This window comes from Mauremys mutica, chromosome 15 (genome assembly GCF_020497125.1).
Source record: "Mauremys mutica isolate MM-2020 ecotype Southern chromosome 15, ASM2049712v1, whole genome shotgun sequence".
In the NCBI taxonomy this organism is placed as follows: Eukaryota; Metazoa; Chordata; order Testudines; family Geoemydidae; genus Mauremys; species Mauremys mutica.
Genome location: NC_059086.1, coordinates 6,711,153 through 6,736,791, shown reverse-complemented (window position 1 = coordinate 6,736,791; position 25,639 = coordinate 6,711,153). Strand labels below are relative to the sequence as shown.

The following is a 25,639-nucleotide window of genomic DNA, read 5'->3' as shown; positions in this document are numbered from 1 at the left end:
TTCCAGAACTTCACTCCTCTAATGGTTAGAAACCTTCGTCTAATTTCAAGTCTAAATTTCCTAGTGTCCAGTTTATATCCATTTGTTCTAGTGTCCACATTGGTACTGAGCTTAAATAATTCTTCTCCCTCCCTGATATTTATCCCTCTGATATATCTATAGAGAGCAATCATATCTCCCCTCAGCCTTCTTTTGGTTAGGCTAAACAAGCCAAGCTCTTTGAGTCTCCTTTCATAAGACAGGTTTTCCATTCCTCGTATCATCCTAGTAGCCCTTCTCTGTACCTGTTCCAGTTTGAATTCATCCTTCTTAAACATGGGAGACCAGAACTGCACACAGTATTCCAGATGAGGTCTCACCGGTGCCTTGTATAACGGTACTAACACCTCCTTATCTTTACTGGAAATACCTTGCCTGATGCATCCTAAAACTGCATTAGCTTTTTTCATGGCCATATCACATTGGCGGCTCATAGTCATCCTGTGATCACCCAATACTCCGAGGTCCTTCTCCTCCTCCGTTACTTCCAACTGATGCCTCCCCAGCTTATAACAATAATTCTTGTTATTAATCCCTAAATGCATGACCTTGCACTTTTCACTATTAAATTTCATCCTATTACTATTACTCCAGTTTACAAGGTCATCCAGATCTTCCTGTGTGATATCCTGGTCCTTCTCTGTGTTAGCAATACCTCCCAGCTTTGTGTCATCCACAGACTTTATTAGCACATTCACACTTTTTGTGCCAAGGTCAGTAATAAAAAAATTAAATAATATTGGTCCCCAAATCGATCCCTGAGGAACTCCACTAGTAACCTCCCTCCAGCCTGACAGTTCACCTTTCAGTATGACCCGTTGTAGTCTCCCCTTTAACCAGTTCCTTATCCACCTTTCAATTTTCATATTGATCCCCATCTTTTCCAATTTAGCTAATAATTCCCCATGTGGAACCATATCAAATGCCTCACTGAAATTGAGGTAAATTAGATCCACTGAGTTTCCTTTGTCTAAAAAATTTGTTACCTTCTCAAAGAAGGAGATCAGGTTGGTTTGGCACGATCTACCTTTTGTAAAACCATGTTATATTTTGTCCCAATTACCATTGACCTCAATGTCCTTAACTGCTTTCTCCTTCAAATTTTTTTCCAAGACCTTGCATACTACAGATGTCAAACTAACAGGCCTGTAGTTACTCGGATCATTTTTTTCCCCTTTCTTAAAAATATGAACTATGTTAGCAATTCTCCAGTCGTACGGTACAACCCCTGAGTTTACTGATTCATTAAAAATTCTTGCTAATGGGCTTGCAATTCCATGTGCCAGTTCCTTTAATATTCTAGGATGAAGATTATCTGGACCCCCCCCTCCCCCGATTTCATCCCATTAAGCTGTTTGAGTTTGGCTTCTACCTCGGATGTGGTAATATCTACCTCCATATCCTCATTCCCATTTGTCCATCCTACCATTATCCCTAAGCTCCTCATTAGCCTCATTAAAGACTGAGGCAAAGTATTGGTTTAGATATTGGGCCATGCCTAGATTATCCTTAACCTCCACTCCATCCTCAGTGTTTAGTGGTCCCACTTCTTCTTTCTTTGTTTTCTTCTGATTTATCTGGCTATAGAACCTTTTACTATTGGTTTTAATTCCCTTTGCAAGGTCCAACTCTACATGGCTTTTGGCCTTTCTCACTTTATCCCTACATGTTCTGACCTCAATAAGGTAGCTTTCCTTGCTGATCCCTCCCATCTTCCACTCCTTGTAGACTTTCTGCTTTTTCTTAATCACCTCTCTGAGATGCTTGCTCTTCCAGCTTGGTTTACAACTCCTGCCTATGATTTTTTCCCCTTTCTTGGGATTCAGGCTTCTGATAGTTTCTGCAACTTTGACTTGAAGTAATTCCAGGCATCCTCTGCCTTTAGATCCACAAGTTCTTCAGTCCAATCCACTTCCCTAACTAATTTCCTTAATTCTTTAAAGTTAGCCCTTTTGAAATAAAAAACCCTAGTCCCAGATCTATTTTTTTTATCCTTCCATCTAATTTGAACTGAATTAGCTCATGATCGCTCGAACCAAGGTTGTCCCCTACAACCATTTCTTCTATGAAGTCCTCACTACTCACCAAAACCAAATCTAAAATGGCATCCCCTCTTGTTGGTTCAGCAACTACTTGGTGAAGAAATCCATCAGCTATCACATCTAGGAAAATCTGAGCTCTATTATTATTACTAGCACTTGTCCTCCAGTCTATATCTGGGAAGTTAAAGTCTCCCCTGGTCACACAATTCCCATTAGTGTTTACTTCATTAAAAACATTGAAGAGGTCTCTATCCATATCCAGATCAGATCCCGGCGGTCTGTAGCACACCCCAAGAACTATCTCAGGGGAGGCTCTAGTAGCTTTCTTTCCCAATGTGATTTTTCCCATACAGACTGTGTCTTATCCATTCCATCCCTTCTTATTTCTTTACAGTTAACCTCATCATTGACATACAATGCTACTCCACCACTTTTGCCTTTATTTCTGTCTTTCCTAAACAGCACATAGCCTTCCATACCCGTACTCCAGTCATGACTACTATTCCACCATGTTTCTGTTATCCCTATAATATCCGGTTTCACTTCCTGCACCAGTAACTCTAGTTCTCCGTTTTGTTACCTAGGCTCCTCACATTGGTGTACAAACATCTTAATTTATACCGTTTGTCTTCACTCGCATTCTTTACCCGATTAGGCACAGACATTCTACCACCAGTATCCCCTATTAGATTGGTATCTACTCTAACCTTCCTCCTTATGTACATTCTCCTACCCATGGCTGTATCCTCTCTTACTTTGTTTTCTTCCCTCTCAATGTTAAATTCCAGCGTGGAGATTACCTGGACATCTCCCAACCATCTCCCCCAAATTCCTAGTTTAAAGCTCTCTTAATCAGTTGTGCCAGCCTCCATCCTAGAAGTCTATTTCCCTCCTTACTCAGGTGAAGTCCATCCCGAGAGAACAGTCCTTTGTCCATGAATGCCTCCCAGTGGCCATACACCCCAAAGCCCTCCTTATAGCACCACTGCCTGAGCCATCTGTTGATCGCCATAATCTTGTCACACCTTTGTTGCCCTTCTCTAGGGACAGGCAGAATCCCACTGGAGATCACCTGAGCCTCGATTTCCTTAAGCGTCTTCCCCAGTCTGGCATAGTTTCCCTTGATACGTTCCAGTGAGAATCTAGCCGTATCATTCGTTCCCACATGAAGGGCAATCAGCGGATTCTTTCCTGCTCCCGTTAGGATCCTTTTCAGCCTCAGGTCCACATCCCGTATCTTAGCACCTGGCAGACAGCTCACCCTTCTGTTCTCCGGATCAGCTCTGGTTACAGGCCTGTCTGTTCTTCTCAGTAAGGAGTCCCCAATCACATAGACCTGCCTTTTCCTGGTGACGGTGTGATTCTCTGGTCTATCCCCTGTTCCCTCTGGCTGCAAGTCAGCTCCCAGATTGCTGCACTGGGCAGCACAGTATGGGGAGGAGGTGAGCAGCCCTCAGTGGTGAAAGAACAGGTTAAGGACTATTTAGAAAAGCTGGACATGCACAAATCCATGGGGCCGGATGCGCTGCACCCAAGGGTGCTGAGGGAGTTGGCTGATGTGATTGCAGACTCATTGGCCATTATCTTTGAAAACTCCTGGCGATCAGGGGAAGTCCTAGACCAGGCATCCCCAACATGGTGCCCACGGGCACCAGGGCGCCTGCCTACTGGCTGCCGGACAAGCAGCCGCTGAAATACCACCGAGAAGTGGCAACGTCAAGAAGCGCTACCACCGAAATCCCACCGAATTTTGGCAGGATTTCAGCGGTGACGCCTCTTGATGATGCTCCTTCATGGCGGCATTTCGGTGGTGATGCCTCTTGATGTTGCCGCTTCATGGCAGCATTTCGGCCGCTGCTTGTCCAGTGGCCACGGTCCTCAGTGGCTAGTTGTCTGGCGCCTGCCCCACAGAAAAGGTTGGGGACCACTGTCCTAGATGATTGGAAAAAGGCAAATATAGTGCCCATTTTTTAAAAAAGGAAGAAGGAGCATCTGGTCCTACAGACTGGTCAATCTCACCTCAGTCACTTTAAAAATCATGGAGCAGATTCTCAAGGAATCCATTTTGAAGCACTAGGAGGAGAGGAAGATGATCAGGAACAGTCAACATAGATTCACCAAGGGCAAGTTGTGCCTGACCAACCTGATTGCCTTCTATGATGAGATAACTGGCTCTGTGGATATGGGGAAAGTGGTCGTCACTATATACTCTGACTTTAGCAAAGCTTTTGATACGGTCTCCCACAATGTTCTTGCCAGCAAGTTAAAGAAGTATGGATTGACTGAATGGACTACAAGGTGGATAGAAAGCTGACTAGATTGTCGGGCTCAACAGGTAGTGATCAATGGCTCAATGTTTAGTTGGCAGCCGGTATCAAGCAGAGTACCCACAGGGATTGGTTCTGGGGCTGGTTTTGTTCAACATCTTCATTAATGATCTGGATGATGGGATGGATTGCACCCTCAGCAAGTTCACGGATGACACTAAGCTGGGGGGAGAGGTAGATACCCTGGAGGGTAGGGATAGGGTCCAGAGTGATCTAAACAAATTGGAGGATGGGGCCAAAACAAATCCGATGAGGTTCAACAAGGACAAGTGCAGAGTCCTGCACTTAGGACGGAAGAATGGCCGGCTAAGGATGGCTAAGCAGCAGTTCTGCAGAAAAGGACCTGGGGATTAGAGTGGACAAGAAGCTGGATATGAGTCAGCAGTGTGCCCTTGTTGCCAAGAAGGCTAACAGCATATTGGGCTGCATTAGTTGTAGCATTGCCAGCAGATCAAGGGAAGTGATTATTCCCCTCTATTCGGCACTGGTGAAGCCACATCTGGAGTATTGAGTCCAGTTTTGGTCCCCCCACTACAGAAGGGATGTGGACAAATTGGAGGGAGTCCAGCAGAGGACAACGAAAATGATTAGTGGGCTGGGGCACATGACTTATGAGGAGAGGCTGAGGGAAGTGGGCTTATTTAGTCTTCAGAAGAGAAGAGTGAGGGGGGATTTGATAGCAGCCTTCAACTACCTGAGGATGGTGGATGGAGCTCGGCTGTCCTCCATGGTGGCAGATGACAGAACAAGGAGGAGTGGTCTCAAGTTGCAGTGCGGGAGGTCCAGGTTGGATATTAGTTTCACTAGGAGGATGGTGAAGCACTGGAATGGGTTACATAGGGAGGTGGTGGAATCTACATCCGTAACTTGACAAAGCCCTGGCTGAATCATAAAATATCAGGGTTGGAAGGGATCTCAGGATGTCATCTAGTCCAACCCCCTGCTTAAAGAAGGACCAATCCCCCAACTAAATCATCCCAGCCAGGGCTTTGTCAAGCCTGACCTTAGGACCCTTTCAGGAAGGAGAAGAAAGGAGAGCAGCAGAATATGGACCCTGAATTTCAGAAAAGCAGACTTTGACTCCCTTAGGGAACTGATGGGCAGGATCCCCTGGGAGAATAACATGAGGGGGAAAGGAGTCCAGGAGAGCTGGCTGTATTTTAAAAAAAATCCTTATTGAGGTTGCAGGAACAAACCATCCCAATGTGTTGGAAGAATAGTAAATATGGCAGGCGACCAGCTAGGCTTAACAGTGAAATCCCTGCTGATCTTAAACACAAAAAAGAAGCTTACAAGATGTGGAAGATTGGACAAATGACCAGGGAGAAGTATAAAAATATTGCTCAGGCATGCAGGAGTGAAATCAGGAAGGCCAAATCACACTTGGAGTTGCAGCTAGCAAGAGATGTTAAGAGTAACAAAAAGGGTTTCTTGAAGGAATGTTAGCAACAAGAAGAAAGTCAAGGAAAGTGTGGGCCCCTTACTGAATGAGGGAGGCAACCTAGTGACCGAGGATGTGGGAAAAGCTAATGTACTCAACCTCTGAGGCTGGGATAATTTAGTTGGTGTTGGAACTGGTTTGAGCAGGGGTTGGACTAGATACCTCCTGAGGTCTCTTCCAACCCTGATCTTCTATGATTCTATATGCAGGAAGAGCAGCCCGTTGCAACTAGCTGGTGGGGGCTTTGCAACTAGCTGGTGGGGGCTTGGCACCAGTGTGGGCCGCAGCCCCCCTATGAACTCCCCCATCAGCTGCCCACTCCCCTAAGTTCCCTGTGCAGCAGCTGCCCAGCTGGCTAGCAATTGCAGCTGTCCCTTCCTCCACTGCCATGTGCTGCTCCTGCCCTCTGCCTTGGAGCTGCTCCCTGAGACTCCTGCTTGCTGTGCGGGGGGAGGGGAGGAAGAAGGGGGCTAATGTCAGGGTGTCCCCCTCCCCTCTGCTCCTGCACCCTGCTTACCCCATCTTCCATAGAGCAGGGGACACACATGACAGGGCTCAGGATGGAGGGAGCTTGCTGGCAGCAGCTGTCTCTCAACAAGCTGATCTAATTAACAAGGCAGTTTACTTAAAGGGGAAATGCGCATCTCTGTCACACACACAGTGTGGGTCTCTCTCTGCCATGCTGTCTCCCTTCCCTCCATTCCTGCTGCCTTGTAGAGTGTGAGAGTTAACCCTTCAGGGCTCAGCCAATTGGTAGGTCATCATTTAGCAGTAAGGAATTTCCCTGGGAAATATCCCACCCTCTGACTCTTCCACCTCAACCAAGCTTCGCAATCATCATCACTGTGTACCAGTATTAAATTGTTTGTTTAAAACTTATAGTGTGTGTGTGTGTGTGTGTATGTGTATATTTCCCTGGAACCTAACCTCCTCATTTACATTAATTCTTATGGGGAAATTGGATTCGCTTAACATCGTTTCGCTTAAAGTCACATTTTTCAGGAACGTACCTACAACATTAAGTGAGGAGTTGCTGTATGTGCGGTACAGGGTACAGGGCATGTGATGGGGTACAGGGTGTGCAATGGGGTACAGGGTATGTACAGTACAGGGTATGTACAATACAGGGTACAGGGCATGCGATGGGGTACAGGGCATGTGATGAGATACAAGGTATGTGCAGTACAGGGTATGGGATGGGATACAGGGTATGTGCGGTACAGAATACAGGGAGTGTGATGGGATACAGGGTATGTGTGGTACAGGGTACAGAGTGTGCAATGGAGTATAGGGCATGGGATGGGATACAGGGTATGTGTGGTAAAGGGTACAGAGCGTGTGATGGGGTACAGGGCATGGGATGGGGTACAGGGTATGTGCGATACATAGGACAGGGCATGCAATGGCTGTTATGTGTTTCTAGGCTGCGGTTGGGTGTTCCATGTCCCCAGCTGCTCCTCCCCCTGTGGCACCAGAATCGCTGTGTCCTGCACTTGGCGCCTGACCCTGTCTCCTGTGTTGCCAGGTCCCGGGCAGCGACAGCCATGCCGGTCCTTAAGAACCGCTACAAATTGAAGATGGCCAAGGCCAACAGGGCACCGGGCGGCACCGGGGAGCTGATCCTGGCCCAGGAGAGCAGCACCAACCCCTTTGAGGAGGATTTGGAGGAGAACTCGGGAGACTCTGTCCTGGGGGACCAGAACCCCTTCCTGGAGGAGGCAGAGGAGGAGGGCGGCGGCTTGGAGGAGGGCGGCGGCTTTGAACGTGACCTCTTCAATGGCAGCCTGGACTCGCGCCGGGTGACGCTAGAGAAGCTGGTGGGCCTGTCCCCCTTCCGGCTGGGCAAGGGCAAGAAGGGGGCGGGCAAAGAGAAGGCTCCTGCCGGGGACAAGGGGCCCGACCGGTGGCCCTTCCTAGGCCTCAGGACCCTGGAGAAGCGGAAGGCGCGGCGCAGCTCCGAGGACTTCAGCCTCCTGCAGCGCTTGAACGGGCGGCGCAGGGAGAGCCCGGGCGGGCCGGAGAGCTCCCCGGCCGAGCGCGAGGGGGCCCCCGACGCCGGGAAGCGCATGAGCTTCCTCAAGCTGGGCCTGGGGGGCCGGGCGCGCCGGGCCTCGCTGGTGGACAAGCCCAGCCCCCCCGAGGCCCCGGAGCCGGCGCTCGCCGCCCAGGAGGTGGAGACCGACGCCAAGACCCAGGAGCCTCTGTCCGGTGAGCTGGCGCGCGGCCGGGGGAACCGGGCCCTGGGCTCGCCCTCCGTGTTGCAGCTGGGGGGCCCTGCCACGAGGGGGGATGTGGGGGAGGCTGTGCCCAGGTACATCCCGGGGAGGCAGCCGGCCCGGACGGAGCCACTGATGGGCCGAGTCATGTCACCGGGGCGCCCCCTCCCCTGGACTGTGAGGAGCTGTGGGGGAGCCCCGCCCCTCCCCCTCTTGGGCACCCCCCGCCCCCCCACCCCATGAGCCCCTACAGCTACCCCGTCCCAGGAACCTCAGCCCACGGGGGAGCCCCCTTCCAGGAGCCTCCCTCTTCCCCCCTCCAGCCTTGCTTCTATCTGTGCTTCTCACTCCCCCGCCCCCCAACTAAGTCCTGCCCTTGGGTGACGGGTCGGTTCCGCTTCCTGGCCGGCACCAGTGCTGAGAGGAGCTGCCGTGTGAGAGCCAGTCGCAGGGCATCCTGCTCGCAGAGTGGGACCCTGGTGCCGACCGTGACATGCTCCCAGCCAAGATGTGTGTGGGTTCTAGGCCTGGGTCTGGGAGGGGGTCTAGTGGTTAGAGCAGGGGGCTGGGAGCCAGGGCTCCTGGGTTCTATCACCGGGGAGGGGAGTGGGGTCTAATGGTTAGAGCAAAGAGCTGGGAGCCAGGGCTCCTGGGTTCTATCCCCAGAGCTGGGAGGGGAGCAGGGTCTGGTGGTTAGAGCAGGGAGGCTGGGAGCCAGGGCTCCTGGATTCTGTCCCTGGCTCTTGTGTATGTCCATTTGCCTCTCTGCCTCGGTTTCCCCATCTGCATAGTGGGCTCTCCCTACAGCTGGGCTTGGTGTAGGGCATCGCTCTGCATGGGGTGAGCCCCATCCCTGAGAGTGGGGTTCCCGAACAGGGCAGCCCTGCTGTTGCTAATGGTTCTTGGCAGAACCCCTAAAACCACAGTGGTGCTGTGAGTGACACAGGACGTAGCTGCATGGGATGGGTCGGCAATGCCCCGACTGGTGCCTGACCTGGGACTCCGCCGGAGGGGAGCCAACAATGGGTGTGTGGTGTGGGGGGGGGGCGAATGGGAAGATAACACAGCACCAGGGCCTGGAACAGCCAGTTCTGAGCAGATCCCTTATCATCCCATGGAGCCGCCCTGTCTGCCTCCGGCCCCAGAGAGGCCCCATTGTCCCACCCTAGGGCACCAAACCCAGTGGATGGAGAACAAACACCTGCCTATTAAGGATCCTTTGCATGTGTCTGCTTTAAAGCCAGCCGGGTCCTGTCTGGAGAGCCAGTGACCATGAGGCCGGCACCTGGGAGGCGCTGGGACCGCTGAGGAGGGAGGGGTAGGGACCGATACAGATGCAGGGGGTCAGGTCTCTACCCACAGGTGCCTGGGCGAGGGGGGGCATTCTGAGGCTCCCTCTCCAAAAGCCCTTGGAAAATTCAGAGTCGGGTGCTATGGATAATCTGAGCTGGGCCTAGGAATCCTGCCCTTGGTGCCCATGCTGAGGCCTGCTTTGCCCCCTGGCGTCTGCGCCTCTCGGTCTCCCTGGGCCATGTTCCCAGCTGCCCTCCGCAGGGCTGGACGTGGGATGTTTCTGTCCGAATGCCAGTGGAGCTTCCCCCGGCACCGTGCTGGGAGGGGGCGCGGAGTGAAGTCCTGCTGTGGCCCCGGAGCGGGCATCCCGCAGAGCTCAGCGTGTGCCGCCCCATGGGAGGATCTGTCCCGCTGGGGGCGAGGTTTGGCGGGCGCAGGAGCTGGGCCGGTGGGGACGTGTGCCTGGAGCAGGCAGGCTGGGGGGAAGCAGGAGATGACCCCGGTGTTCTGCTTTGCCAGGGCCGCATGGTGCTCAGTGCCCCTTGCCCTGCTCGGAGGGTCCTGCCGCAGGGCAAAGGCAGATGGGGGGGTCACTTGCAGGTCACAGAAGGGGGTCAGAGGTCATCTGAGAGCACCCCCTGCCCCCCCATGCCCAGATAAAGACTCTCCCACCCCTGTGCTCTGCCGCTGGTCGAGCGACCCTCCCTGGCAGGGGAGAAGGGGGGGCACTGTCTGCTCCCCTGGCAGGCCCAGCACCCCATGTCACCAGCCTGTCCGGGCTGGCCGTGGGTCCCAAGGGCTGGGCAGCGCTGTGCCCCCAGGTGTTGGGCCATGTACTGTGCCCCTCACCCCAGCCAGGGGCCATTCTGTGGGCTGTGCCTCCCCCCAGCACTGTGCCAGGTGCTGTTTCCCAGGGCCAGGTGGCTGGACACCAGGCGGGCACAGTGGCCGGCCCCTGGCTGGGTTGGGGCTCGACTCAGGGTGGTTCATGGCCACGTTTGGGGTCATCCCCTGTCCTGCCCAGCCCAGCCCAGCCCAGCCAAGCTGTTGTTTGATTTATTGTTTCTGCTGCCGGCCTCCCCGGACACTGATCCAGCAGCCAGCGGGCTCCCGCAGACGGAGCGTCCCACCCCACTGGGCCCATGGGACGCAGGGCAGGGTCAGGGCAGCGCAGAGGTGGGCAGTTCCCAACCAGCGTGTGGGGCACAGACACTCTGTCCCCCATATGTGCCCCTGCCAGCCGGGCACAGGACCTTTCCTTCCTGAGAGTTCTACCTGCCCCCCTGGGCTGGGGTCGCTGGCTGCTGGCTCTTCAGCTGACCTCGAGGGCAGAAGGCAGCCCTGGCATGGGGGGCAGGGCGGCAGGGGGCATGTCTGGCTCCCACCCAGAGTCCAGGTTCTCCAGAAGGGCTGGGGCCAACGTAGAGCCAATCTGGGACTCTGCCTCCCGGCTCCGCTTCCCCCCAAGCAGAGTTTGCGCTGGGGCGATGGCCAGAGCCGGAGTGTGTGTGGGGTTAGCGCTCCTGACCCACAGCCCTTCTGTGTCCCCCACCCAGCGCTGCTGGTGACCCTCACTCCCGACCCACAGCCCCCTGCTGTGCCAGCCTGGGGCTCCCCCCCAGCTCTGCCGACGCCCCTCACTCCCAACCCGCAGCCCCCTGCCAGCCTAGCCGTGGGCTCCCCTTCCCCTGGCGTCCGTGCTGACCTCTCTGCTCCGCTGCCCGCAGTGCTGGAGATCCTGAACCTGATCCAGCAGCGGGACCTGCTGGCAGCGGACAGGCACATCATCGAGCTGGAGGCAGAGTGCGGGCGGGAGGGCCCCCCGAGCGGCGAGGCTGGGGCCGGCAGCCGCAAGGCCAAGGACGTGGCGCTGCTGTACGAGGCCCTGCTGCAGCAGCTGTGGGCTGTGCTGACCGAGGCCCTGGCAGCCCGAGGCCCCTACCCGTCCCTGGAGCTGGTGGTGCGGGTGATCGAGCAGGAGGAGGCCGCGGACCGGCGGTGGCTGGAGACGCAGGAGGGCGGTGCGGGGCCCCGGCCCCGGGCCATGCGCCGCAGGTGGGCCGAGGAAGTGAAGCGGGCGGTGGCCGAGCGGCTGGGCCAGTGCGCGGAGGACAGTGGCGGCCCCCTGGCGGGGCACGTGGAGCGCCTGACCCGCTGCCTGGTGGAGGACCTGAGCGCTGTCAGGAGCCACCTGCTGCCGGCGTATCCCCCCGAGTACCAGGCCCTGCACGTCTACGCCCGCAGCTACCATGAGGGGCTGGCGCAGCTGCTGGGCAGCATCGCCCAGAGGAGCCTGTCCATCGCCGAGCTCTACTTCCTCCTGGACTGGCACTGCAACACCTACCCCAGGTGAGGGGGCGGGGCTGGCTCCCGGAGCGGGGGGGGCATGGCACTGGGGGGGCTGGTATCTGGCACTGGGGCCCTGTGAGCTGGCACTGGGAAGGGGGCCACGCAGGGAGGGTGTGGGGGGCCCCCCTGCTCTCATGGCTGTCTCTGTCCCCAGGGAGGTGCTGGGGCGGCTGGACATCGCCCCACTGCGCAGCGCCCATGAGCTAAAGCCGCTGCTGCCCCCCGAGACCCAGCGCCGCTTGGAGAAGGACTGCACTGAGAAAGTGGAGGTAACAGCGGGGCCTGGTGCCCACCCCCCACGGCGCCTTCTCCCCCCACTCTGCCTCCCAATGGCAGCGCCAGGCTCCTCCCCTCCCCACTGCGGCGCCACCCCTCTCCTTCCCCACCCCCTCCCCATCACACCTCCCTGCCCCCTTCCCTTCCCTGTGGTGCTGCTGAGCTGGGAGTGGGTGATTTCCGCCCCAATAGTCCAGGGGGTTGCGGGTGTCAGTCCTTTAATAAGTAGGTGGGGGGAGCTGGGCCGGGGGCGGGGGTTACAGTCCTGCTGAGCTGCAGGACCTGGCTGGGAGCCGGCCAGCTGGACTCCAGGCCATAGGGCGAGTGGTGCTAGGGCAGCCCATGCACCCCCCTTGGAGCTCCCCCCACCTGTGACGTCTTCTCTGTTTCCACCTAGAGGAAGATCGCGGCAGACATGAGCCGGGAGCTGCAGGAGGAGGAGCAGCGCTGGGCACAGGAGCCTGGATGGGACCACAGCCAGCTGGAGCTGTCCAGCCGGGTGATCGCTGTGAGTCCAGGGCCAGGCCGCTCACCGCTACCCGTCTGTACTGGTTCCCCCGCTTCCCCTCCTGCCATGCCTGGCCCCTGGGCTCCCCGGGCTCCTTCCCTGCCAGGCCTGGCCCCCGGGCTCCCCACTCCCCTCCCCTTCCCACCGTGCCTGGCCTTCCCTGCCACGCACCTACCACCCCCCCATGCAGTCAGCTGTTCACCCTCCAGGCGCTGGTGGCCTCCGCCTCTCATGCTGGCTGAAGGGAGCCAGGAGTCGCCCGTTGGGCCCAGGGGTGCCAGGGCAGAGGGGCAGCCCCTGGCCCAGCCAAGGGGGGAGATTCATGGGAGCCTCTGAGCCGGCCTGGGGCCTTATCGAGGCTCCTCCCCTGCCCCCCTTCCCTGACGGCCAGGTCCAGCCTTCCCCTCCCTCACCCACCCCCCGCCCCATCCCCTGGAGCCGCAGCCTGGCTCTCCCAGCTCCCCCTGGACCCTGGGTGTGGACTGGGCCCATGGGCCCATCCCCCTAGAGCTAGGGCAGGGCTATAGGGTTACCCCCAGGCTCGCCCATCCTGGATCCCAACCCCTGCCAAGACACGGCTGCCCCGGGGGGACGCCTGCCCCCCACCGGCTGCCTCAGGGCTCTTCGCTTGCCCGGTGGGTGCCCGGCCTTGGGGATGCCATCAGGGGCCGATGCTGATCAGCTGCGGCTCCCACTGGCAGAGGGCACAGACGGGCTTTGCCTGTCTCTCCCCCACCCCCGGCCTCTAGGGGCTGCAGGGGAAAGCTGCCAACAACAGACGGGGCCCCGGGGCAGGTCCCCTGGGCCAGAGAGTCAGTCCTCTACCACCGTGAGCTCTGCAGTGGGCCTGTGCGGGGCTCCCCTCTGCCAGGCAGCCAGCGCCACCCCCCAGGCTGCCCACTGGCCAGCGCCACCCCCCAGGCTGCCCACTGGCCAGCGCCACCCCCCAGGCTGCCCACTGGCCAGCGCCACCCCCCAGGCTGCCCACTGGCCAGCGCCACCCCCCCAGGCTGCCCACTGGCCAGCGCCACCCCCCCAGGCTGCCCACTGGCCAGCGCCACCCCCCCAGGCTGCCCACTGGCCAGCACCACCCCCGAGGCTGCCCACTGGCCAGCCCCCTCAGCGCCACGCCCCGCAGGAGCAGACAGCTGCTGAGCCAGGCCTGGCCTGTGCTGGGTACCCGGGGCCTGGCTGGGCCTGCCCTGGGCTGGCAGTTGGCAGCCCCTCCCCAGGTGGTCCTGGGTGCAGCTGATGGTGCCCGGGGCTTAGGCAGGGCCTGCTGGGGCCTCCCTTTGGTTGCTGTCGGGGTGAGTCAGTCGTGCCCGCCGGAGGTTTGGGGCCCCCCAGTCCGTGTGCCTGGCGGCAGTGGGGGAGGAGGCTCCCCGTTCCCCCAGCAGCTCAGCGGCCTGCTCCTCTCCCTGCAGGTGCTGAGGGCCCATGTGGACAAAGCCCCCCAGATCACGCCGGAGTTTGGGGAGCAGATAGTGCTCTGCTGTCTGACTCGTCTGGCCGAGTTCCTGGAGAGGTACGTGGGGAGGGAGGGAGGCTACACCAAGGCCCTGTTCTGGGGGGGACAGCAGGTGGGAGGGCTTCCCAGTGGGGGGGAATCGGGGTGGGTTCCCAGCTGCCACCACCACCCTGGCTCCCAGCCACACACCCCCGCCCAGCGCAGCCAGCCCCCCCGGGCTGTGCGACCTGTGGGCCGTGCAGAGTGATGGGCTCTGTTAATAATACTGTTAATTGCCAGTCGGTCAGAGCAGCCCTAGGCTCTGCAGGGCTCCAACCCAGGAGCTGTCTCTTGGCGAGAGCCCAGGGCACGGGACCAGGGTGCTCACACTGAGCACACAGCAAAGCCTGGGGGACTTTCACTGGACTCGGCGAAGAAGCCAGGAGGGCTCCAAGCCACGTGACCCGCTCAGAGCCCCCGGCCCAGCCTGCAGCACTAGCTGGGGTATTACCCTGGGCCGAAGCGCTTCCTGGGGGCCCCGGCAGTGAGAGGCAGCAGCCGGCCCAGTCTCCGGCGTGCCAATGGCTCTGATGGGCCCAGCGGGTTGCAGGGCCCAGCTAATGACCAAAGATCCTGCTCTGCATGGTGGTTTCCCTGTTAGCGATAGTCAGGCTAGTGCCCAAATCCAGCTGCTTCCCCTGCGTAGGGGGGAGGTGCCCTTCTCCTGCAGGGTAACAGATTCATCAGTGTCCAGGCCCGTTTAGCTCAGACCCTGCTGGGCCGATGGACGGTCGGTCGTTACTCCCCTCTCCCTACAGAGGCGTCTCCCATCACGTTCCCCAGACCTGGGGAGAGCCACCAGGCCGTCTGGCCAGCCCCCTGCCCAGGCTAGCATCTCCCAGGCCTGCAGATTTCCTGCCTCAGGGCTGAAGAGGAGGCCAAGCCAGCCCCCTGGGCTACAGCTCCTGGCTCAGGTTTCTCTCCCCTCCCCATGCGGGGCGGGGTTTGGTCTGGGGGAGGAGGGGGCCTAGGAGGTAACAGCTGAGCAGAGGAGGGGGGGTGCGGGTCCCTCCCCTGGGGTCCGTCAGAGAGGACACTGTGGGACATGTGCCTGGCGGTACAAGGATGCCCTTCCTGGGCAGGGAGGGGTGGGGATTCCCCTCCCCAGGGCTGTCCCTGGTATGGGGGTGTGGGGATCCCCCCCGGAGCCTCAGGACACCCCTTCAGCACGTGCCATCTCTCCCCTTTTGCAGCTTTCAGAGCAAGGTGGAGCGGTTCCACGAGGGGCTCGGCAAGAGCGGCCCCCCCTCCGACAGCTATGTGGACAGGACCATTGCGCTCGTCAACTGCTGCCCCCCCTTCAGGTGCGGGGCCCCCCATACCTTTTGCCTGCCCAGGGCTGGGGGGTGGCAGACCTGGGTGCTGGGGTGAGCCAGCCCATCCCCCCTGCCCAGGCCCAGGGGGCTACAGAGCCTGTAGCAGGCACCCTGCGTCCCCTGGTATGGTTGTGCCTGCCCCCAAGTCCCCCATTGGGTCCCTTGTGGCCAAGTCCCCCCACCCTCCCAGCCTCCTGCTGGGTACCCTTGTGCCCCCCCTGGCTCCCCACTGGGCTCCCTCCCTAGTCATGCCCCCAAGGACCCCTGCTGGACTCCCACCCAGCTGGACTCCGCTGAGGTCCCCCCTGCTGGGCTAGGCTCTCTGCCCCACAGCCATACCCAAGGCCCCCTGGCTGGAGAGCATGGCAAGGTCTGGGCTCCTGCCAAGGCGACGGGGGCAGGCTTGGATTTCGGGGCCTGGGGCCCATGCCTGGGGGGGGCGTTGCTGCAGTGCATTGTGGGCCGGCTTGCTGACAGGCGCCATTCCCCCAGGAAATACGTGGAGCAGCTGGCGCAGTTTGGCCACCCGGAGAGCGATGCCCCCCAGCGCCAGGCCAGCGCCGCCCTGGACAAGGTGACCCGGCTCTGCAACCGTGTCCTGGCCCACCAGCTCTTCGAGGAGCTCCAGGTACGTGGGGGCCAGGCCGGGGCACTCGTGGGACACAGCCTAGGTCCGTCTGAGAGGGGAAGGTGGGTCTATCTGAGGACCCAGTGTTCAGATAGATCAGGGGTTCTCAAACTGGGGGTCGGGACCCCTCAGGGGGGTCATGAGGTTATTACATGGGGGGGTCATGAACTGTCAACCTCCACCCCAAACCCCGCTTGCCTCCAGCATTTATAATGGTGTTAAATATATAAACAAGTGTGTTTAATTTATTGGGGGGGGGGGAGGGTCACACTCAGAGGCTTGCTGTGTGAAAGGGTCGCCAGTAAAAAAGTTTGAGGCCCACTGAGATAGATAATGAGACAGTCAATATCCTGCCCCTCTATCAATCCGTGTACACCCACACCTGGCAGTCTGCACACGGGGCTGGTTGCCCCAGCTCTAACCCAAGATGCGGGGAGGGATAGCTCAGTGGTTTGAGCATTGGCCTGCTAAACCCAGCGTTGTGAGTTCAATCCTTGAGGGGACCATTTTGGGATCTGGGGCAAAAATCTGTCTGGGGATTGGCCCTGCTTTAAGCAGGGGGTTGGACTAGATACCTCCTGAGGTCCCTTCCAACCCTGCTATTTTGTGATTCTGTTAGAATTGGGAAAGGCGCAGAGAAGAGGGTGGAACAGCTTCGACGGGAGCAGGGATGAAAAGACGGGGACTGTTGAGCTTGGAAAAGAGACAACTAAGGGGGATATGACAGAGGTCTATAAAATCGTGCCTGGTCTTGAGAAAGTGACTAGGGAAGTGTTATTTACCCATTCATGTCATACAAGAACCGGGAAATTAATAGGCAGCAACAAACAGAAGGAAGTAATTCTTCACACAGTGCAGTGGACCTGTGGAACTCACTGCCAGGGGATGTTGTGAAGGCCAAAACTAGAACTGGGTTAAAAAAGCTCCTGGAGGACAAGTCCATCAGTGGTTATTAGCCAAGATGGGCAGGGTCCCAGCCCCATGCTCTGGATGTGGATGTCCCTAGCCTCTGGGACTGGACGACGGGATGGATCACTCGATAATTGCCCTGCTCTGTTCATTCCCTCTGAAGCTTCTGGCACCAGCAGCTGTCAGAGACAGGTGTCACGGAGTCCCCGGGCGATGGTCTGGAACTGCTCCCCACAAAGCCAGTCAGGACTTTGGGGAGCCTCCTCCCTCGGAGCAGACTGTTTTCAGGGCAAGAAGCTCCCACGGCTTCACCTTTCTGGGTCTGACCTTGGAGCATTCAGCAGCCTCTGCCCCTCCGTGCGCTTCCCACAGCGAGTCCGCCCAGGCGGGGTCCTGGGGAAGCCACAGGATCCTGCACCCCCACTTCGCAGTCAGACGTGGCTTTTAGCCAGCCAGTAAAACAGAGGTTTATTAGATGACAGGAACACGTCTAAAACAGAGCTTGTAGATACAGTGAACGGGACCCCCTCAGCTGGGTCCATTTTGGGTGGGGCAGCAAGCCAGACACCCCGATCTGTACTCACTTCCCATCTCCAGCCAGCTCCAAACTGAAACTCTCCAGCCCCTCCTCTCTGGCCTTTGTCTCTTTCCTGGGCCAGGAGGTCACCTGATCTCTTTGTTCTCCAACACCTTTAGCTATCCCCTTGCAGAGGGGAAGGGCCCCGGCCATTAGTTGCCAGGAGACAGATTGTCGGCCATTTATGCACACTGGCCTTTATCCCACCACCTAGAGACTTAAGAAATGCATAGGGGAAACTGAGGCACCCCAGCAGTATTCAGAGGAAATATCAAGAACAGTCCCACTTCGTCACAGCAGGATACTGGGCTAGTGGGGCCATTGGTCTGACTCAGCCGGGCCTAGCTGGGGGACAGGTAGGCCTGTCTGAGCCGGGGGCGGGGCGAGGTGGCAGAGGCCCCCATTCACCCCAGCAGATGTGAGTGCTGCCAGCATAGGAAGGGGGCAGAGGTCCGGGCGCTGCGGGGGGTCATAGCAGTTTGCCCCTTTCCTGCATGGAGACCTGGGGACTTTGCCCCCCACTGCCCAGCCCTCTGGCTCCAAACTGAGGGGAGTTGTGAGTGGGGTGAGCAGCCCAGCCCGCCAGAGGGGGCGCTGCTGAGATCTGGCCTGGCTGCAGCAGCAGACGGGAGGGGGCCCGGCCTGGCCCCCAGGTGCCCCCTGGGGGTGCCCGGCTCTGCCCTGGCGCTGAGGCTGGCCTCTCCTTTCAGCCCTACTTCCCCAAGCTAATGAAGAGGAAGTGGCTGACCAGCTCGGAGAGCTTCGACGCCATCTTTGCGCTGCTCAAGGACTACGGTGAGAAGCTGCAGAAGATGCAGCCGGAGCCGTATGAGGTGGGTGCTGCCGAGGGCGTGGGGAGCAGGCACACGGGCCTGGGCCGCCACCTGGGCAGAAGGGAGAGCAGCCCGTGCCGCCCGGACACCCCCAGCGGTTCCTGCCCCTGCCCCGCCCCTCTATCCCAGCCCCCCCCCCCCCAACCCTGGTGCCGCTCCAGGCCCCGCCCCCCTGCCATGGTGTCACGGAGTCCCCGGGCGATGCTCTGGAACTGCTCCCCACAAAGCCAGGCAGGACTTTGGGGAGCCTCCTCTCCCTTGGAGCAGACTGAGCTCACATGGCTTCACCTTTCTGGGTCTGACCTTGCAGCATTCAGCATGTGCCCCTCCGTGCGCTTCCCACAGCGAGTCCGCCCAGGCGGGGTCCTGGGGAAGCCAGAGGGTCCTGCACCCCCACTTCGCAGTCAGCCGTGACCCTTAGCCAGCCAGTAAAACAGAGGTTTATTAGATGACAGGAACACGGGCTAAAACAGAGCTTGTGGGTACAGCGAACGGGACCCCTCAGCCGGGTCCATTCTGGGGCCCAGCGAACCAGACAACCCCGTCTGCCCTCACTTCCCGTCCCCAGCCAGCTCCCAACTGAAACTCTCCAGCCCCTTCTCTCTGGCCTTTGTCTCTTTCCCGGGCCAGAAGGTCACCTCAGGGGTGAAAGTAACTTGCAGGACTTACCCGTAGGGCTGGAGTCCTGAGGGGGGCGTGGCCTCATCCGGAAGAGGCGGGGCCTCTCATGATTTAAAGGCCCTGGGGCACCAGCTGTGGCTGGGAGCCCCAGGGCCTTTAAATCACCCCGTGGCTCCCAGCTGCAGAGGTAACTGGGAGCCCCCGGGGCTCAGGGGTGAATTAAAGGGCTCGGGGCTCCCCGCCCAGTGCGGTCCGGCACGGCATACTGGCTCTTGCCATACCGGACTGGACTGGCTTACTTTCACCTCTGGGTCACCTGATCTCTTTGTTCACCTTTAGCTGTCCCCTTGCAGGGGGGAAGGGCCCCGGCCATTTGTTGCCAGGAGACAGTGTCGGTCATTATACACACTGGCCTTTATAAGGCCCTGGGGGCAGGGAATAGCCACAGCGCAGTGCACAGCAGCATCCCTGGGGGTTCCCCCTGCCCCAGCGGCCCCACCCATGGAGTCCGCCCCTCCCCTGCAGGCTGCCCGGCTGAGCCTGCCCTGTGCCCTGCAGGTGCTGGTGAACGAGGTGCACCGGCGGGTGCTGGTCGAGTACGTCCGGCCCTTGCTGCAGGTCCGGCTCGTCTGCAGCTCGAACAAGATGAGAGGCAAGGTGGCGGCCCGGCTGGAGGACGAAGGCCGCCAGCTGCAGGAGCTCTTCGGCCAGCTGGTGAGCCAGGGGCAGGCTGGGAGGGTGTGGGGGGGCTTGCACTGTCACTATGCTGTGGGGCAGGGTGGGCTGCCCTGTGAGGACCCCCCTGGGGCTGAATCTCCAGTATTGCTCAGCTGGGGCAGTGGATTGGGAGAGGGGAGGGGGTCTGAGCTGCAGGCTACTGGGAGGGGGGTTCCTGGTGGAGGGCAGAGCCAGCTGGGCCCGGCTTGGGGTAAAACAGTGAGGGTGGACCCGGGGTGCCCAGCGCATCCTGTTGCCATGTGTCAGGGCGGTGCCGGGATCGGGACGCCGGGCGCTGTGCAGACACGGAGCCCTGCCTGCTGGAGTTCCCCGTGTGAACAGACGTGGGGTGGAAGAGGAAACTGAGGCACAGCGCAGGGCAGTGATGGGCCTAGGCTCCCCCAGCAGGGCGGTGACGGAGCCAGGACTAGCACCAGCCTCCAGCCCTGCCTGCTGGGCTGTGCCGCCCTGGGTGTTGTGCAGCTGCTTGGCTGAGCCCCATTGCTGGGGTTCTCCTGGGGGACCCACGGGGGAGGGTGGCGGGGGCTGACCTCTAGCTGGCTTGTCCGCTCAGTCTCGCTGCTGGCGCCAGCCCCTGAGTGGCATGGTTGGGCGGGGGGGGGGTCTCCTTAGCCCCTGCCCTGTCCTGACTGCCTCCTGCCCACAGAACTCGACCTCGTCCTGGCTGAACGAAGTGGTGCCTCACCTGGCCGAGATCCTGCGGCTGGAGGACACGCCCTCCATCCAGATGGAGGTGGGGGTGCTGGTGCGGGACTTCCCTGATGTCCGGTGAGTGGGGGGCACCATGGGACCTGTGCACAGCCTCCAACCTATGCCTCCCCCGGCAGGGTCCCCCAAATCCTCCCTCCGGGGGACTCCCCCCAGTGTGGCTCCATCATCGGCCCACGGGGGGCTGCTGGGGGGCTGGGGAGGGGTGGGGGGAAACAGGTCCATCCCTTGAAGTGTCAGTGAGGGGGCCAGCACCTTGGCACCCCCACTGGACTCCTGCTGCCAGGGCATTGGGGGCCGTACTGCTGTCTGGCCTCCCCACCTCAGCAGGGGTGCGGCGGGTGGTCAGATGGGAGGTCTGCGCTTTGGAGGCTGTTAAAGGTCTCGGCTGAACTGCAGCTGAGCTAATGAATCCCCCTCCATTCCTGCCCTCCCCCTGGGGCGTGTTAAACAGCTGCCGGGGCTGCAGTGCTGGGGGGGGATCCTTCTGGGGTTACAGCTGCGCTGCCCTCTCCACTCCCCCTCTCGCTCCTTGTGCCCCGGCTGAGTGTCACAGAGCCAGGCGGGCTGAGGGCCAGGCAGGGCCCTGAGCTCCGTGGCTGCCGTGAACTTGTCACGGGAGGGACCCGGGCTGGCTTGAGCTGTGGCAGCCGCGTGGCCCCAGGCAAGGCCCCGGGGGAGCCAGCTGAGTACTGCCACTGGAGAGGGGCTCTGGGGGTGCTGGGGAGGGGCCACCCATCACTTGAATGCACTTTGCCCTGGGGCAGTACTGGTGGCTCCCAGCTCCCCTGGGTCCACATAAGCCCCCCCGCTAGGACCTCTCCTGTAGGGGGTGCTGGGCCATGCTCTGCCGGACAGCAGGCGGGTTCGGAGCAGCATGCGACTCCTGTATCTGGTGCTCTTAGGGACGGTGAGCTCCCATAATGCACCTGGCCAGGGGTGCGATGCAGGTCCATGGTCCTTCCCCCTCCTGCGCTGGGGGTTGGCTCCTGGCCCTGAAATCAGGCAGATCTTGGGAAGGCCGGGCCCAGCGTGTGACCGCACGCCTCCTGTGGCAGAGAGTTCCACAGGTCACCCTGGCTGAGCCAGAAGATTGACAGGGTCAGATGGCTCCAGGGCGGACACAGGCGTGAACTCGCCATTGTGACAAGCTGGGAAAAGGGAAATGGTTTTGCCAGCACAGCCAGGGCCGCTGCTTGGGACAGGGGCGAATGCTCCACATGCCCCCCAGGGAGATGCCCTCTGGGGCGACCCCCTTCCCCTCCCCCGTTGCTTCCCACGTGCCAGAGGAGCTGACTGCCGGCAGCCCCCTGCAGGGATCTCCGGCTGCTTGGCCCCACAGGGGTCGGGTTCTGGCTGTTGCATTTGACCCTGACGCGCACACCCTCTCCAGCAGGGGGCAGCAGTGACACACACTGGCAGCACGGTGGGTGCAGGTGGTGCTGACGTGCCAATGCCCTGCTCAGACAGCCCTCCCCCTGGCACCAGGCTCAGGCAGGCCAGGCCTTTGGCAATGTGCTTCCCAGGGGCCCCAGCTGGCCTCCCTGCCATGCTCCAGGGACTCTGCCTGCTGCCCTGGGGTCGCTGCTCCCACCAGGTAGGGAAGGCTAGGGGGTGCCCCCATGTGGCACACGCTGGTGCCAAGGAGCAGGGCACCGGCAACTTGGCCTTGGTGTGCTCCGAGGAGTGAGAGGAGCAGGCCTGCTGGGGTGGGGACAAGTCCCTGTCTGGCACAGAGGAGCTGCATGGACCTGCACAGGCCCCAGCGTGCCGGGTGCCGCATGGGTGCAAAACCAAGGACAGTCCCAGCCGCAGAGCGCTCGCCGGCCAGGAGCCAGGCCCTGATCCGGGGAAGGGGCACCCGCAGCACGTCCTTGCCAGCTCACCGGCTGATCCCAGCCGCTGCCAGAACGCGGCCCCTCCAGTGCGGCCCCCGGCGCTGCGGCCAGAATTAGGAGGCTGCTCAAGCTAAGCAGGCCCCTGGGCGTGGGACGCCTCCCCTTGCTCCACGCTCCCTGCCGCGCTCTGCCACAGCCGCCTGCGTCACTCTTGGGGCGAAGGGGGGTTATCGTGCTCCTGGTGCGGCTCCTCTTTCCATCTTCCGCTGATTGCATCCGGGCGCAGGGCTGGGAGGCGACGGATCGCCTGCGAAGCGTGGCTGCGAGCCGTTTCCTGCAGCCGGCCAGGGCGGAGCGGCCAGCAGGGGTGGCTGAAGACTGGGCTGGAGGAGAAAAACAAGCGGCTGGGCTCAGACAGGAAGGGGCCCGGGCGTGACTTCCCCTGGCTGCCACCGTGGGGCAGTTCGCGGTTGTGGAGACCCATGGAAAGGGGCCAGGGGTGGAGGGCTGCTCCGCAAGACACCTTCAGTTGGGGGGCGGGGGTCAGACATGTATAACCCCCCACCCCCATGCAACCCACCCTGCCCTCCACCCCATCCCCTCCCAGCACCACACAACCCCCCACCTGCTGGCCTGGCATTGCCAGGGGCTGGACTGCGCTGCCCTGGGAATGGATCTGGGACACCTGCCTCTGGAGAGATCCTCCTATGCCAGCCCCCTGCCAGCGGCTGCATGTTCCCAGCAGTGGGATTCACGGGTCACGGCCCCCGGGCTCAGCGCCGTGGCGGAAGCCCCCAAGGAAGGAAGTGTTGCAATTTGCGCCAGGCGCATCTTCCCGCCTGGAGCTGGCGGCTGCACCGGGCTCTGGGACAGCCACCGACTCACGGCAGGGCCCTGGAGCAGTTGTGGGGGCCAGAGCTGACACCAGCGGGGCTGTCCCCCAGAACCAGCTCCGGGCCAGGTACCAGCAGGCGCACCAAGCAGCCTCCCCGCCCCCCCCAGCAGGAGCTGCCCGGGAGCAACGTGTGCCTGGACGGGGGGCCGGGACTTTGCTGATTACACGGGCGCTCAGCCAACATCCTGAAAATGCCGGCAGGAGCTTTAAATAAACTCCTGCCCTGCAGTGCGGCCAGCCGCCCTCGCACAGCGTGTGTGTGTGGAGGGGGGTTCTGGGGGGCAACAGGCTGGAACCGCTTGGGGGGGCCACTGGGCACCATGCTGACCATCAGGGGGTGTTGATCTCCCATCAGGCTGACACCACCAGGGGGTGCTGATGGGAGGATCTGGCGGGCACCGGGCTGACACCGCCAGACACTGCCAGGGAGGCGACTCCATTTATTTCTGGTGAATGCCCCCCCCCCTTGCTCTGCGCCTCCCCTCAGTCAGTGCCTCTGCCCAGGTGGGGCACGGTTGCCAAGGGAGGGGTGCTCCCCTCACTGCCCCATGGCAGGAGGCAGCTGCATCCCCAGCCCCACTCACATTGGGTCCTTCCCTGCACCCTTGGCTGGGCTATGGAGGGACTACGCCCCCTTGTGGCCAGTCTGAGGAGTTGCCCCCTATCTGGGCTGGGTCAAGAGCTTGTTCCCAGGTTTCCCCAGGGAGCTGGCCTGGTGTCTCCCATCTCCGTCTCTCTGGGTGGTGCCCTGGCTGCAGGCTCTGGGCACGGCTCTGCCCCGTAGCCATGTGCCCACTGGTGTGGGTGGACATGGCAATGGCCCCAGTGGCATAGCTCTGCCCGGTGCCATGGGGGCTGTTCTGAGCACCCTCTCCTTGTCTCGGCAGGAAGAAGCATGTGGCGGCCCTGCTGGACGTGCGGGGCCTGCGGGGCCAGGCGCAGCGCCAGGAGATCTTGGATGTGGTGAAGGACCTGGAGCTGAGCGAGGGCAAGGTTACGCTGTCCCGGGAGCGGGCCTTCTTCTCGGAGATCCCCGCCGCCCGTGAGGTGCGCTGCTTCAGTAGGGTCCTGCCACGCCTGCCGCCCACGCACCTCGCCTGCCTGGGCTGGCTGCACTGGGGGTGCCTGGCCCCCCCGCCTGACACATGCCCGCCCCAGCCCAGCGAGCACGAGGCAGACACCCAGGTGTGAGCCGAGCCCCTCCAGGACCCAGCCCCTGAGCCACGCCAGGCCAGGCGCCTTGCACCAGTGGGCAGCTCCCTGTATCCTACTGGCCTGGGGCTATGCCACCCAGACTGCACCCAAAAACCCGGTCCCAGCAGCCGGGTGGGTGAGGCCGGGACACGGGCATCCAGCCCTGCTGCCTGTGAGCCCCCCTCAGGCCCCAGCGCGTCGGTCCTGAACTCACACTGGTGCCCAGCGCTGCACCTGGGCCCTTCGCGTGGGGCTGCAGCTGCTGGGGCAAGGCCAGGCCTGTGGGTGGGACATGCTGGGGGGGGGGGGTTTGACCCTTGGTGCCCGCTGGCCATGCCACCTCCCCCTGGGGCTGGCAGCCCTTTTGCCCTGCTCCCCTCCGGCTGCCCCACCTCCCAGGGCCCACCCGTGGGGTAACACCACACCCCCCAGGGCCCCTCCTGGCTGTGACTTGCCAGCCCCCCAGAGGATCCAGCCACCACTGATCCCCTGAGCGCTGGGCAGAAGCTGCAGCTGGGTCTGTGCCAGAGCCCTGGGTGCTGGAGCCAGGTGTGGTACCCACCCCCACGCCCCCACAGCATAGGCCCAGGGCAGGAAGGAGCTCATTTCACCCGGGGGGGGCCTTTGCACAGCCCCCCTCCCCAGGCTGCCCGGGCGTGGGGTGGTGTCTGGCTCCGCCAGGGCTCAAGTTCAGTCTGTAACTGTATGATAAGGAATAAACATTAATTTAAAGGCCGCTCTCCGGTTTGTGGGGCCGTCTGCACCGATCGGGGCCTTGGCCAGCTGGGTGCCTCAGGGGCTGCTGTGGGGGAGGCTGGGCTGAGCGGGCCCTTTGGGGCAGCTCATTCTGCAGGCCAGGGCATGGCACAAAAGTTGGCCCCGGGGGCCATGGAGCCGGGGCCGGTGCTAGGGCAGCGGGTTCCCGGCCGGTGCCTTGGACAACGCCTGGCACAGGTGGGTCTGTGTCTCCCACACGGTCCCTGCCCGGCTCACACGCACCGTGTGACCCTTTGTCCCAGCCCTGCCCCGCCGGAACCGCTCCACCGTGCGGCACATCCTGGCCAAGCTGGCTGTGTTTTCCAGGAACAGCCCGTCCCTGGCCACACCGGTGTACGCCGCGGCAGCAGGGCAGGGGGCTGGGCTCTTCCCACCGCCCGGGGGCAACATGGATCTGCCCCCCTACCAGAGGGGAATCTGGGACAAAGTGCCCCCTCCCACACCCTGCAGGGCCCCCCTGCCCCTGCTCCCCCCCACCACCCCTCACTCCTGGCTCACTCCAGGGAAGCTGGTTGAGTCCAGCCGGGGCTTGGAGGAAGGAAATTCCTGTGTGAGGGGAGCGAAGCTGGGAAAGTCATCAGGCCGCTGCTGCCAGCCCTGCCTGGCG

At 60.8% G+C, this 25,639-nt stretch overlaps 1 protein-coding gene across 5 annotated transcripts in view; it reads left to right on the top strand.

Annotated features, from left to right (window-relative positions):
- EXOC3L2 (exocyst complex component 3 like 2) overlaps positions 1-24,991 on the top strand; it is a 45,169-nt gene extending 20,178 nt beyond the window's left edge. For 4 of the 5 annotated variants that reach the window (XM_044989210.1, XM_044989209.1, XM_044989212.1 and 1 more), the window contains exons 2-12: positions 7,375-8,057; positions 11,086-11,707; positions 11,862-11,976; positions 12,381-12,491; positions 13,916-14,016; positions 15,192-15,302; positions 15,807-15,942; positions 18,139-18,261; positions 19,441-19,596; positions 20,267-20,388; positions 23,949-24,991. In XM_044989210.1, coding sequence (XP_044845145.1) covers positions 7,394-8,057; positions 11,086-11,707; positions 11,862-11,976; positions 12,381-12,491; positions 13,916-14,016; positions 15,192-15,302; positions 15,807-15,942; positions 18,139-18,261; positions 19,441-19,596; positions 20,267-20,388; positions 23,949-24,252 — 2,565 coding nt within the window. In that variant the 5' untranslated portion in view covers positions 7,375-7,393 and the 3' untranslated portion in view covers positions 24,253-24,991. Of the gene's footprint in view, positions 1-7,272; positions 8,058-11,085; positions 11,708-11,861; positions 11,977-12,380; positions 12,492-13,915; positions 14,017-15,191; positions 15,303-15,806; positions 15,943-18,138; positions 18,262-19,440; positions 19,597-20,266; positions 20,389-23,948 lie in introns of all 5 variants that reach the window. The other variant, XM_044989211.1, reaches the window with a different exon arrangement.
- Positions 24,992-25,639: the final 648 nt, after the last annotated feature.